This window comes from Cuculus canorus, chromosome 9, assembly GCF_017976375.1.
Source record: "Cuculus canorus isolate bCucCan1 chromosome 9, bCucCan1.pri, whole genome shotgun sequence".
Lineage (NCBI taxonomy): Eukaryota > Metazoa > Chordata > Aves > Cuculiformes > Cuculidae > Cuculus > Cuculus canorus.
In genome coordinates, this window is record NC_071409.1 from 26,456,042 (window position 1) to 26,469,377 (window position 13,336).

A 13,336-nucleotide genomic window follows, 5' to 3' on the forward strand; every position below is an offset into this window, starting at 1 on the left:
AAAAAAAAGCAAAATTCCTGTTCTTGCTCTCTCTGTTTGGAACAGCTGGTGTTAACCTGTCTTCTATCTTGTTGTACTAACCTTAGTTCAGATATCTCTGGCTGCAACAGCTCTCCTCTTTTCAACACATGCATGAGCGAGCGCATGGCTGATCTCACCCCCTCCCCTACCTTCTCGAACCCCGACTCCGACATCACCGAGCCTGCTGACGAGCAGCACCAGGGGCAGGAGGAGGAGGAGGAGGAGGAGGCGGAGGACCTGGAGGAAGACATCTTTCCGGAGTGCCCGCTGTGTGATGGCCGGGATCCGTTTTACGACCGCTCCCCCCTGTTCAGTTTAGTAGGAAGGTTGGTGAGGTTTTAGGAGAGCATGCCGGGAAGGAACTAGCTCTTTCGCATGAGGGAACTGCTTTCGGACATGATTCCCACCTCCAAAGCGTCCTGGAGGCACAGGGGGTGACCGGCCGGCTGGGATTGCTGCCGAGCCCGGGGCGCCCAGCGAGGCAGCGAGGTGCCCACCGAGGTAGGGCCGTGAGGGGCAGTGTTGGCAGAAGGGGGTAGATGGCACCAGCTCCATCAGAAACCCCTTAGACAGGTCCCTCTTTGGGCAGCCCCCAAGAAGGGGAGCTCGGCTGCATCTCTGATGCCAAAGAAGGGGTCTCAGTCCCAGGGAGAGCCACGTCCCACCTGGGGCCACCCTGTGGTGCCGCGGGCTGGGGACACACAGGCATTTGGAAGCCCCACGTGCGTCTGACACCAGCTTGGCCGTCCCATCTGCATCAGTCAGCGTGGGCCCCCCCAGATGCAGAGGCTTGGATGTCCCCAGGCAGCTGAGGCGGTGAAGCCGAGGGGAGCGAGGGGAGAGCTGGGCAGGGGAGCTTTTCCGCCATGGAAAGCAGCCCATACCCAGTATTTGGCTTGGGTCATCCCTGCTGGAGACGCTCAGCAAGGTCGCGGGGACCTGGGTGCAGGATCCAACTCCTGCTTGGCTCTAGCTGGGGCCGAAAGCTTTGATTTCTCCTACCTGTTGGCCAGGAGACCTCCATGGGTTCCATCAGCCTTGGCCTGGAGAAACCCACCAGGTGCTGCCAGGCTGGTTGGGCCACCAAACCCAATCTGCCCATCCCCAGACTGGGATACGGTGCTGGCACCTCTGCTCCGGGGTTTTCCCAAGCAGGCACGTCCCTGGAGGGAGCTGCTCCCAGAGCTTCTGCCCCAGGCAGGAGCCAGAGGGGCTCACGCTGGTGAACCTCCCCCTGCTGGGGCTGCCCTGAGAGCTGGAGCTGGAGCTCCTCTTCCTCAGGGTGCCAAAGCCAGGCTTCTCCCGGCCGGGAAGGGCGCGGGCAGTGAGGTGGGGAGGAGGGGGAGCAGTGCAGGCAGAGAGGGTGGAGGTGGGGTAAGAGTCCTGCAGCCTCAGACCGAAAGAGCTGGGTTCTTCCCCCCCTTTTTTTTTCTTTTTTTCCTTTTTTCCTTATATAAAACAACCAAACAAACAAAACATCAGAAAAAAAACGACCCCAAAACTCTTGGGGACCCCTCCAAAAGCCCAAGCGAGGCCCCGCGGCAGCAGCCCTTCTCCGTGCTGGGGGCTCATTCCCCGGAGCTCAGCGCCTTTCGACTTCTTTGGAGTCTGCCCTGGGTTTGGCTCCCCGTGCAGCAGCTCTGCCGGCCACATTTCGTGTGAAGTGTGCTTGGATTGGTTTATGATTGGATCCTTGTCTTTGATTTATTTTTTTTTCCTTTCTTTCTTTCTTTTTTTTTTTTTCTTTTAGGTATTTTTTTTATTTAGTTTTTTTGGGTGTTTTTTAGCTGCTGGCTCTGTCTCTCCAAAGCTTTAGCAAAAATTGGGGTTTTTTCACTTTTGTCTTCCTTTGGAAAGGCTTTTCTTTGGTCTGAGCATGCCATCTTTGCACCTCACCAATCTTGTGGTTAGTGTCCCTGCCCTCCTTCCTCTAGTGACACACTTCTCCCCCTCCTCCCCGCCCGCTCCCTGCTCCTTCCCCTTCTTTCCTCCCCTCTCCATCCCCCTGGCTTCATCACCCTGCGATTTCGGGCAGGCAGGCGCACCCGGATCCCTGAACTTCCAAGATGTTGTGGTCGCAGGGCTCTGCCCCGTTCCTGCATGGTCCGGCCACTTGTCCCTGGTGGCCTCCAAGAAGAGATGGGGTGAGATGGGCCTGGCAGGAGACGGGGATGGGGAATCATCACTTTTGCTTCCGCAACGTGAGTCCTTGGAGATGCTTTGGATGGAAAAAGCCCCAACAGTGGTTGGAGGTCAATAGGAGTCACCAGAGCAGTGAGAACCTCTGGACTTTGGGGCTCAGGCTGCAAGCGTGGCGCTGGGTCCTCCTGCAAGAGTTCTCCAGGCACTTTTGATGCTGTTGTGTCGGCAAAGACACCTGCAAGTGCGGGATGTTGCGAGCGGCACTATCAGCCACCTGGAGATGCAGCCTCGTGGGAGGCTCCCGAAGCAGAGGCGTCCTGGCTGGCCCCGGCACCAATCCTGCCCCACGACACCCAACGACACTGCGTGTCAAGACACCAGTGGGCACTCCGAGGAGGGGTGCTGAGCATCCGCAGCCCCTCTTGCGAGAAGCAGGGCTGCTGCACAGGCAGGAGGGGTTTCCAGCGCTCAGCAGCGAGCTCGGTGCCAGCGGTGATCCGTCACCGCTGAGGACATGGCATGCTGCCATCGCCAGTGTGAGGACCATCGAATGGTGAGCCGGCTGGTGGTGAGGTTGAGGAAGGCAGCAAGAGGAGGCAAAACACTTGAGAAGAAGGGAGCTGTGGCCTGGCAGGAGGTCCTGGCAGAGCCGTGGCCATCACGTTGAACCCCAGCGTGGCACCTTGCTGCGGTAGCATCGGCGACTGGACGCCGTGGAGGATGGCAGGAAGGTTCGGAGCTGCCACATGGGGAGCAGGCAGCTCCTTCCTTGCCCACAGGGAGAAGCCCAGGGACCATGAAGCCACGTGCGCAAAGGGATGGGGCAGGGGGACACACGTCGCCGATGCCACCAGCCACCCCTTGCATCATCCCTCCCAGCCAGGCAGAGGCCACCTCAGCCACCAGCAATCCTGCGGCACCGTGGGTAGAACTGGGGCCAGGACATCTTGGCAAGTTCATCTCTGGAGGCTTCTGGACCTCCTCCTCTCCCCTCCTTCACTCCTGCTGGCCTCTTCCTCCCTCGTCACCCTCCCCTCCCTCCTGCCTTGCCCCTGTCCCCGCCACGGCGACTCCGCAGCCACCCCCAAGTCGTGGCACAGCACCTCCTGCCCTCTCCGTCTCTCCTCTGCAGAGAAGGTCCTCTTCCCTCCCAGCTTCACAGTGGCACCAGCGCAGCTCCCTGTCCCCTCCGAGGTGACAGCCGGAGAGGTACGCGAGCCCTGCCTGCTCGCGGTGCCGCCCCGCCTGCCTGCCCGCGGCACGCTGCCCGCTGCCCGCTCCCTCGCCCTCTCGGCTGGCCCTGGCTGCCTTCTCTTTAGTTTTGCTTTGCAGCGCCGCGATCGCGCCGTGAGCGGTGACCTCGGATCCCGGCCGCCGGCGGCCACGCCACGCCACCTGCGCCTGCCGACCCGCGGCTGGGAGCGGTGACCACTCTCCCCCCCGTGTTGTTTGTGTCCCCCCCCTTTCTTCTCTGGCAGGGCTTTCGTCTACCTGAGCAACCTCCTCTACCCCGTGCCCCTGGTCCACCGCGTGGCCATCGTCAGCGAGAAGGGGGAGGTGAAGGGCTTCCTGCGCGTGGCCGTCCAGGCCATCTCAGGTAGGAGGGGACCCCCTTGAAACGTGCCCCTCGCGCCCCCCGTGCCACCCTGCGCCAGCTCACCCCCGTCCCTCCTCCAGCTGATGAGGAAGCCCCCGACTACGGCTCCGGCGTGCGGCAGTCGGGGACGGCCAAGATATCCTTCGACGACCAGCACTTTGAGAAGGTACGGCAGCAGGCGGCTCTTGGGGGGTGCCCGGGGACCCCAGATCTCTTCCTGCCGTGGCAACGCTCCCCCATGGGGACTGCTGGGCTCATGGAGGTGCAGGCATCACCACGTTCCTGGTCCACCTGGCAGCTCTTCAGCAGCCACCGGTGCCCTCCAGCACCCACCGGTGCCCCCCACTCTTGCCCGTGTCCCAGAGGAGCTGCCGTGGGGTGGGAGGGCAGAGCTGGAGGTGCCACAGTGCTAGGGACAGTGGTGACGGGGCGAGTGGGACCTTTGAGGACTACCAGCATCCCTGAGTCCCACTCCTGGTGCAGTTCCAGTCGGAGTCGTGCCCAGCTGTGGGGATGTCTCGCTCGGGGACGTCCCAGGAGGAGCTGCGCATCGTGGAAGGCCAGGGGCAGGTCAGCGACGTGGGGCCCTCCGCCGACGAAGTCAACAACAACACCTGTGCAGGTGAGGAGCTGCTGGTCGGTGGGACCCTCCTGCTGCCACAGAGCAGCCCTGCCGCACACACCAGGGGTGGTGACACCTCCCCCTTGCTGAGGACCCTCTCCTCCCTGCAGTGACCCCAGAAGACCTTCTTCTGGACAGCCCGGAGAAGCCTGCATCAGACGGGCCACTGGACACTGCTCTGGACCACCTGAAGCTGGGCAGCATCTTCACTTTCCGTGTAACGGTCCTTCAAGCCTCCAGCATCTCCGCGGAATACGCAGACATCTTCTGCCAGTTCAAGTGAGCCCTCAGGACCCCCCAGCCCTTTGTCTCCCACCATCATCCAACCATCGCCTCAGGGCCGGCAGTGGATGTTGGGGATCCCCCCTGACCCCCCTAATTCCTTCATGGATGGGGAGGCCAACCCAAGGCCTGCAGGATGAGCCCATGAGCTTGTCTGTAACCTTGTTCAGTCGCTGTTGGAGAGGCTTCAGGGGGCACCTGTGCCAGCCCCAGGGAGAGTATGCTCTTCTCCTCGTCCCTGCCCTCTCTCCTGTCCTTATTCAGGCCTGCCCCCATTCTTCAGCCCTTCTCACCACCTTCCTTCCCTCCACAGCTTCATCCATCGCCATGACGAGGCCTTTTCCACAGAACCCTTGAAGAACACAGGACGTGGGCCACCGCTGGGCTTCTATCACGTCCAAAATGTGCGTACCCCTGCCCTGCTCACACCCCTTTGCCCCACGGCTGCTGGGTTCTCCGTGGGGCCACTGGCTGGATCTTCTCCCCAGGAGAGCAGCTTCCTCCTGGCTTTCCCAGCCCATCACATATGCCCAGCTAAGCCACCCTCGGACAAGGTGGATGTGTGGGGAAAAGACCAAAAGCCACTACCTTCCACATATAAAAAGGCTGGGATTTCTGATTTCCCACTTAAACTGCGCTATCACCATCTCTTTCTGGTTTCCCACCTAAACTGTGCCATCATCATCTCTTTCTGGTTTCCAACCTGAACTGTGCTATCACCATCTTTTTCTCTTCCAGATCGCCGTGGAGGTGACCAAGTCCTTCATCGAATACATCAAGAGCCAGCCGATTGTATTTGAAGTCTTTGGGCACTACCAGCAGCACCCCTTCCCGCCCCTCTGCAAGGATGTCCTGAGGTGGGGGCACCCCGGGTACCCTGGGCGCCGTGGGGCACTCGGTGCTGCTGCTTCTTGGGGACCCACAGAAGAGGGGAAGGTGGCGGGAGGGAGAGGCCCCAGGGCGGAGGTGGGGTTGGCCGGGTTTGGGGATCTCTGTGGATGCTTTGACTGAGCTGGTTCTCTCTGCAGCCCGCTGAGGCCATCCCGGCGCCACTTCCCCCGTGTGATGCCGCTCTCCAAACCAGGTAGGAGGTCTGGCATCGTGCTCCTCTGCCTTCCTGTGGTCCCCAGGCCCGGTGCAGGATCCCCTTCCCCAGCGGGAAGCGTTAGGACCTCAGGGGCACCGTAGAACGTATTGGGGTTCCTAGCACCCTCAAGGCCTTGGCACCCCTTCCTGCAGCACCTGGCTGGTGCAAAGCCCCCTTCTCGTGGGCGGCACCTGCTCTCCTGTGGCGGGGGGGAGGCTGCCTGCTCTGGGGGGCTCAGGTGCCCCCCAACCCTGCCGTCTCGCAGGAGTTGTGGGGTTCCCTCTGCGCCCTGGCTGCCGAGACCCAAGTTGCCGGGTCTTTGCTGTGCGGTCCCTGGGTCTGCCCTGGGAGAGCATCGCTGCGGCTGTCCCCGGCACGGCGTGGTTTGGGATGTGTCTGTGCCAGGGCTGCGCGCTCAGGGGGTGCAAATCGGAGATGGGTGAGGGAGGCCGCATCCTGACACCCTCACTGCTCTGCGTTGGGCGTTGGAGAAGGCAGGGGGGTCAGAGACCTTCCTGAGATGGGGCTGTCCCCGTCTCTCCGCTCTCTCCTGCTGCCTCCCTGCGTCTCCCTGCGGTCCCTGCCTGCTCTGCCCGTTCCCCCCCTGCTGCCACGTTCCTCTCTCCAAACGTCGTGGCGAGCTTCCCCTCTCAGCCATCTTTCTGACCCACCGCAGTGCCTGCGACGAAGCTGAGCACCATGACTCGGCCCAGCGCCGGCCCGTGCCAGTGCAAGTATGACCTGATGGTCTTCTTCGAGATCTGTGAGCTGGAAGCCAACGGCGAGTAAGTTCTGCCGGAAAGGGGAATGGGAAGGAGTGGTGTTGAGTGCAATGATTTGCCCGGTGCTCAACAGCTCTGAGCAGGCTGATGATGAGCCAGCAATGTGCGCTCACAGCCCAGAAATCCAACTGTGTCCTGGGCTCATCCAAAGCCGCGTGGCCAGCAGGGCGAGGGAGGGGACTTTGCCCCTCTATTCCTCTCTTGTGAGACCTTGTCTGGAGGATTGTGTCCAGTTCTGGAATCCTCAGTGTAAGAAGGAGATGGAGCTGTTGGAACAGGTCCAGAGGAGGGCTACAAAGATGATCCGAGGGCTGGAGCAGCTCCTGTACGAGGACAGGCTGAGAGAGTTGGAGTTGCTCAGCCTGGAGAAGAGTTCGAGGAGATCTTATAGTGACAGGGAAGCTGGGGAGGGACTTTTTTTATGAAGGATTGTGGCGATAAGACGAGGGGCAATGGGTATAAACTGGGGAGGGGCAGATTTAGACTGGACATAAGGAAGAATTTCTTCACGATGAGGGTGGGGAGGCCCTGGCCCAGGGCTGCCCCATCCTTGGAGGGGTTCCAGGCCAGGTTGGATGGGGCTTGGAGCCCCTGATCCAGTGGGAGGTGTCCCTGCCCATCGCAGGGGGGTTGGAACTGTATGGGCTTTAAACTTCCCTTCCAACTCAAACTATTCCATGATGGGGCTCTGTGTCACGTTGTAATCCTCTCTTCCAGCTACATCCCTGCCGTCGTGGACCACCGTGGAGGCATGCCATGCCATGGGACCTTCCTCCTCCACCAGGTACTCCCTCCCCAAGATGCCATCCCAGCTCTGGCTCCTGCCGGGAGCTGTGTTAACCACTGCTTCTCTCTGGCCTCATGGCTTCCAGGGCATCCAGAGGAGAATCACCGTCACCTTGGTGCATGAAACGGGCAGCCTCATCCGCTGGAAGGAAGTGCGGGAGCTGGTTGTGGGTAAGCTGAGCCAGTCTCAGTGGGCTGTAAGCAACTCCCAGTCCGCCAAGCTCCCAAGCATCTTCTCAGGCTGTTTCTTACCCTCAATCCCATGCGGGGCTTTACACCGTCTCCCCCACCACTCTGCAACAGCAAAGCAGCGGCTGTCCGGCAGGTGACACCAGGATGCTGCTTGCACAGGGCTTCTCAGTGCTGGCCACTGTGTCCAGGAGCTGGACCAGGACCTCTGGCATTGCGTGCCAGTGCCGGGGGGGCTGCTGGGGGCTGCAGGCAGGCAGGCTGCCCCTGTCCCTCACGGGGACCCTCACAGAGCCACCGCCTGTTGCCTGAATGACATCCTCATACTTCACTTGCAGGTCGGATCCGGAACACCCCAGAAGCAGATGAGTCTCTTATTGACCCCAACATTTTGTCTCTGAACATCCTCTCCTCCGGATACATCCACCCCTCTCAGGATGACCGGTGTGTGCCGCTTCTTCTCTCGCTCTTCTCCTGCTGTGGTGATGGCTGGGTGGCTGCGGGTGGATGTGGGGAGGCTCTTTCTGCCCTGGCATCGCTCTTGGCTCCTCCACAGCATCCTGCTGACCCGTTGCTGCCTCGGGAGGGGCTTTTTGGGAGCAGGAGAGGGTCTCGGGGTTCAGGGCTGCCAGCCCCCTTCCTTCTCCTCTTTGCGCCGGGCTTTGGCACTGTGGGGAATTTGGGTGGGGGTCCTGCTCTCCGGTGGCAGCTGGTGCAGAGCCAGTCGGTTCCAGTGCCGGGAGGATGTTCTGACCCTGCAGCTGAACGGGACCGGCCACAAAGTGCTGTGTGTTCCGTGTCCCAGCAAACTAACTGGAAAGGCCACTTATTGCCCACGGGCAGCCCCCGTCTGTGCGAGGGGGATGCAGGAAAGCCATCCCGCCTCACTGCCAAGTGATTTCGGGGATGCATGTCCCTCCACGCCTGTCCCAGGGCGCTGTGTCCACCCGGTGGGTTCGGCAATGGTGTGGGAGCAGCAAGGTCAGAGGTTTTTCATCTCTGAGATCTTGCTGGTTGGTTCCTGTGGTGGCAGGGGGGAAGGTTGGCTGCGACGGGCAGAGCTCTCGCCTGCACCAGCGCTGCTGGCGAAGCTCCAGGTGCTGCCTGGGGGGTCCTTGGCCCGAATGCGTGTGTGTGAGCAACTGTGACAAGACCAGGGTGGTCATTGGCACCACAGGGAGCAGCAGGACTGGTCCTGGGCTGTGCATTTGGCCATTGCCGGCATAGGAGCGTCCCAGTGGGGAGCAGGGACCGCTGTTCCCCTCGTTTTCTTCAGGGTCACCCCTGCCCCAAGCTGGCCTGTCCCAAGGCAGGGTGTTTTCAGGAGGGGTGACAGGGGTCTCGATGGAAGGTGTCGCTCTGCACCATTCCTGGGGCAGCTCCGGGGCATGCTGGGGCGTCAAGCATGCCGTATCCGGGCAGCAGAGCCCATCATGGCCTTGGGGCTGAGTGCAAGTGTTGGACCCAGGGACTTCGGCGCAGCCAAGACAGCAAGGCCAGGCAGGGACGGTCAAGCAAGAAGGGCTCAGACGGGCAGAGCTGCTGTGGTTTTTGTGGGGCTGCTGGGATCTGGGTGGCTGTGGCACCTGTGGGCTCCCCGTGCTGCGCTGCTTTATGTTGGTTCCTCACCTAAACAATTGGTCCCTGGTGCAGCCAGATCAGATCTTCAGCATCTCTAGTGTGCTCTGGCGGCTCCTGCTCCTGCCTTCCTCCTGCAGGTCCTGCAGGCCACACGGACACAGCTTGGGCTGGAGGTACTTGGGGTGTGGAGAGAAGCAGGTAGAAGAGGGGCTCAGGTTTTGCAAGAATCTGCCTCACCTGCACGCTCAGCGGGTCTGTGTGCAAGGGCCAGCCCCGAATCGGGGCTGCAGCCGGCGTGCACGCTGGGTCTGTCCCCTATCTATTCCGCTGAGCCTGCCCAGGGCCAGGCAAGGGGGAGAAGGGGGCGGCTGGTTTCCCGCGGGATGCCGAGGGGTGCTCTCTGCAACCCCCCCCCGCTTCCACCCCGCATGCAGGCACACACGCTTCGGCCGCAGCCGCCTGCACGGACGGGCAGCGGGAGGGCAGCGGGCAGAGCCAGTGCCCGCTTCGCCCTCCTCCCTGGCTGCTTGCGCTCCCTGCTTCGCTGCCTTACACCACGCAGCCTCCTTCACCCAGTGCAGCCCTGACTCCCTCCTCCAGCCCCGCAGGCCCCCAGAGCTGCTCAGGAGGAGACCGGGGGAGCAGTGTGGCTCCCTCCTCCGCACCCATCTCTTCCTGCATCGAGCACCCAGGGAGGAGCCGTGGGAGGCAGCACCCAGGGTCCCCCCTCGCTTCTCTCCGCTGCCGCCACCCATCTGAGCCCACACTAACCATGTGATTGTTTTGTGTTTTTGCAGGCAGTTTCTTGATTCGGATATGCCTAGGTATTATTTGTTTCCATTGGTTTTTTTTCCACCCTTCCTTCCTCTCTCCCTTCTTTTTTTCTCCCTTTCTCACCTCGGCGCGCTCACTCCTGCCAGAGGCAGCACTTGGGCATCCAGCCCCCCATCCCTCCACACGCCCCATCCCTCCTCCCTCCCACCCTGGCACCTCTCGCTCACTCGGTCCCTTTTGCTGTGCGTTTGGGCCGTGCTCTTGCTGACTGCCGCTCCCCTTCGCACCCCTGCATCCTCATCACCTGAGTTGGGTTCTCTTCTTGCTTTTTCACGTCACTGCTCTCCCATCTCTTCGGCATCCAGCGCCGAGTGTGCCGCCCCCCTGGTCGCCTCCCACCCCAGCCCCAGCTCGGCCTCTGGTGCCGCTCAAAGCAGCTGCAGAGCTGGTGTGGAGCGTGGCAGTGGCTTTGGGGCGCCTCCAGCCATCACCCGGCGATGATGGTGGTGCGGTGGCACCCACCCCGTGCACGGTAGTGCCGGGTGTAGGTGTGGCACACGGGCAACAGGCGTCCATGCGCAGGCACTAACAGTGGGTGTCCACACCCCTACGTAGCACGGACTCTTTCACCCTTGCGGAACGGGGAGCGGCTCTTGGAGGACAGGGTTTCTCAGCTGGGATCAGGGTGAGGCGGCGTGCGGCGTGCAGGCGAGAGCTGCTGGACCCGGCTGCTCCTCTGGACGGGAGCATCACCAAGGTCCTCGAGAAGCGGGCATCCCACCGCTTTGCCCCGTGGCAGACGAGGTGGATGCATCTGGGAGACAGATGATGGGGTCTCTCAAGTCTTAGTGAGCAATGTGACTTTGTGCCCATGAGGTTGTCCTCCTGAAGCAGGTAGAAGCTGGTCCTGCTGGGAGATGCCTGAGGGAAGAGTTGTCCCTCCAGCAGCACCCTGTCCCCCTCCAAGGTGCAGGGGGATGATCCAGCAGGGATCCAGCCCCTTGCTGCAGGAGCAAGTGGGCTCATGCTGGCATCTCCTGTGAGCTCTCGGCGCAGTGACACGAGGGGACGGGTCAAGAAGTCCTCTCCCAACGTGTGGGTGGTGGTGGGATGGCTGGTTCCCACCATGGGTACCTTCCCAGGGGCTGTGCTGGGAAGGAGCTCCGTGTTCTGGGATGGAAGCAAGGGCAGAGTTCAGGGGATGGCAAGCACACTTCCCAGCTGCCGGACCATGAGAAAGGTGGGAAGCAGAGGGTTTTCACCTAAGCAGGTAAACCTGTCTGCTCTCATTGAGTTTCTGGGATCCGATTCGGGGCCCAAGTACGCAGGAGTTCCTTTGGCCAGCGGTGCTGATACGGGACGAGTCCCCTCGAGAGCGACTCGCCTTCCTTGCGGCCCTGCTCCCGCGCCAGCCCCGTACGGACGATGCTTTCTGACCTTTCGTTTTTCTGTGTGTGTATGTGTGTGTGTTTGTTGTTGGGTTGCCTTCCACGTATAGCATTTCGTTCGGAAATGACACTAGGTATTTCGTGCGCACCTGCTCGGTCTGGTCCCCTCCTGCTTTTCTCTCTTTCTCCTTTGCCTCCTCCCTTTGCTTTTTGCTCTTTCCCTGCTCCCTTGAGGCTTCTCTTCTCCTCCTCCTCCCTGGGGAGCGCTCTCTTCTCAAGCAGCCTGTGTCTGCCAAGCGATCCTTCGCCTTGGCTCTGTCTCACGTGGGGGGGGAATATGTATTTTATACGCCTTCCGAAAGCACCGCTCTCCTTCTTCTTCCAATGTGGGGGCAATAACAGCTGAGAGCCTCTCCCTGCTCCCTCCAGCTGCCCCGGCTCGCATTAAAAGAGCCACCCAACCGCAGGGATACTGCTTTGGGGACGTCTTCATTGAGACATCACTGAGCCACGGCTTCCTGAGGGTGCTCAGGCAGGAGCTGGGGCTGCAGCAGCTCTGGGTGGCTTTGGGGAGCCCGTGACTTCCAAGCCCGAGGGTGGCCTAGGAGGGAGCCCAGGATGGGGTGCAATGGGGATCTCCCATGCTCTCAAAACAGAGCTCCCGTCTGGATTGACCCAAAGAGAGCAGCTGCTGCTCTTGCGCCGTCCTCTGTGGGACCCCATAGGCACCGGGCAAGCGGGACCAGTTGTCCTCCACTCCTCCCAGCCTGGGAGCTATGGAAAATGCAGTGAGGGCCGCGAGGCAGCCCGGTGGGAATGGGGATGGATGGAGCTGGCAATTAGGGCAGAGCAAGTGCTGGGGAGACAGCCTGGAGAGGGACCAGCCACCAAATCATGGTCCCTCTGGGGCTCAGGGCTGGTGGAGGGGATGGCCCTGGGGAAGGAAGGGGACCTGGCTGGCCAGGGGCTGCTCTCCTGGGGCGGGATGGCAGAAACCCTGCAGTGCTGAGCATCCTCCCTCCCTTCCCTCTGGCCAACATCACCTGAACGGTGACAAGCCACTCCTGGTGGGGCTGGGAGGTGCTGCGTGTGCTGGGCTGGATGGTGGGGATCCGGCCCAGGTTCTCTGGGGGTGGCAACCCCCCAACTCTGAGCACGAGGGTGGGGCATGCACCCTCCCTTGCCTTTCCAGCCTGCTCTGCCTTGCCTGCACCCCAGCTGAGCCTCCACTCCTCCCACGGTCCCTCCTCCCCAAATTCCTGGTCCTACGGCTGTTCTGAGGGCACCGCGTCCCCCTCCTGCCACACCGTGTTCCTGTTTTGCCTTGAGCCTGCATCCTCTGGAGTGGCTGTCCCCATCTGTCCCCGCCACGCATGCATGTCCGTGTGTCCTTGCAGGCCTGCCGCAGCGCTGCGGGGGCGGGTGATGGCATCTTGCTCTCCTGGGGTTTTGGGGGGGTTTGTTTTACCGTCTCTGCTGCTTTTTTTTTTGGCAGGACTTTCTACCAGTTTGAGGCGGCGTGGGACAGCTCCATGCACAACTCGCTGCTGCTCAACCGAGTCACCCCGTACCGGGAGAAAATCTACATTACCCTTTCCGCCTACATCGAGGCAAGGACCTTAGTCAGGGCTGTTAGAACGCCAACAAAGCCTGGTGTCTCCCCTACTGCTGGGGCAAAATTCCCCTCCTTGTTCCCCAGGGTTCAGTGTTGGGTCTCGTTCTGCTCAATATCTCTATCCATGATCTGGGTGAGGGGGTTGAGTTCACTAGTAGTAAGTTTGCAGATGACACAAAGCGGGGAGGAAGCGTCAATCTGCTTGAGGGTAGAGAGGATCTGCAGGGGGATCCGAAAAGGGTGGATCCATGGGCTGTGACCAACGGGATGAGGTTCATCAAGGCTCAGTGCTGGGTCCTGCGCTTGGGGCACAACAGCCCTCTGCAGCTCCAGGCTTAGGGAGGGGTGGCTGGAAAGCTGCCTGGAAGGCCCTGGGGTGTTGGTCAATAGTGGCTGAACACGATGAGCCAGCAGTGGCCCAGGTGGCCAAGAAGGCCAAGAGCATCCTGGCTTGGATCAGCCATGGGGTG

General features: G+C 61.3%; 1 protein-coding gene across 26 annotated transcripts in view; it reads left to right on the forward strand.

The window, feature by feature from the left end:
* KIF1A (kinesin family member 1A) overlaps nt 1–13,336 on the forward strand; it is a 44,444-nt gene that overhangs the window by 23,986 nt on the left and 7,122 nt on the right. For 4 of the 26 annotated variants that reach the window (XM_054074220.1, XM_054074226.1, XM_054074224.1 and 1 more), the window contains 15 exons: nt 87–347; nt 3,642–3,760; nt 3,841–3,926; nt 4,244–4,382; nt 4,493–4,661; nt 4,978–5,068; nt 5,403–5,521; nt 5,693–5,748; nt 6,428–6,536; nt 7,251–7,317; nt 7,406–7,490; nt 7,847–7,952; nt 9,887–9,913; nt 11,362–11,385; nt 12,747–12,861. In XM_054074220.1, the coding sequence (XP_053930195.1) occupies nt 87–347; nt 3,642–3,760; nt 3,841–3,926; nt 4,244–4,382; nt 4,493–4,661; nt 4,978–5,068; nt 5,403–5,521; nt 5,693–5,748; nt 6,428–6,536; nt 7,251–7,317; nt 7,406–7,490; nt 7,847–7,952; nt 9,887–9,913; nt 11,362–11,385; nt 12,747–12,861 (1,573 nt within the window). The remainder of the gene's footprint in view (nt 1–86; nt 348–3,641; nt 3,761–3,840; nt 3,927–4,243; nt 4,383–4,492; nt 4,662–4,977; nt 5,069–5,402; nt 5,522–5,692; nt 5,749–6,427; nt 6,537–7,250; nt 7,318–7,405; nt 7,491–7,846; nt 7,953–9,886; nt 9,914–11,361; nt 11,386–12,746; nt 12,862–13,336) is intronic. The other 22 variants (XM_054074234.1, XM_054074239.1, XM_054074237.1 and 19 more) reach the window with 10 other exon arrangements.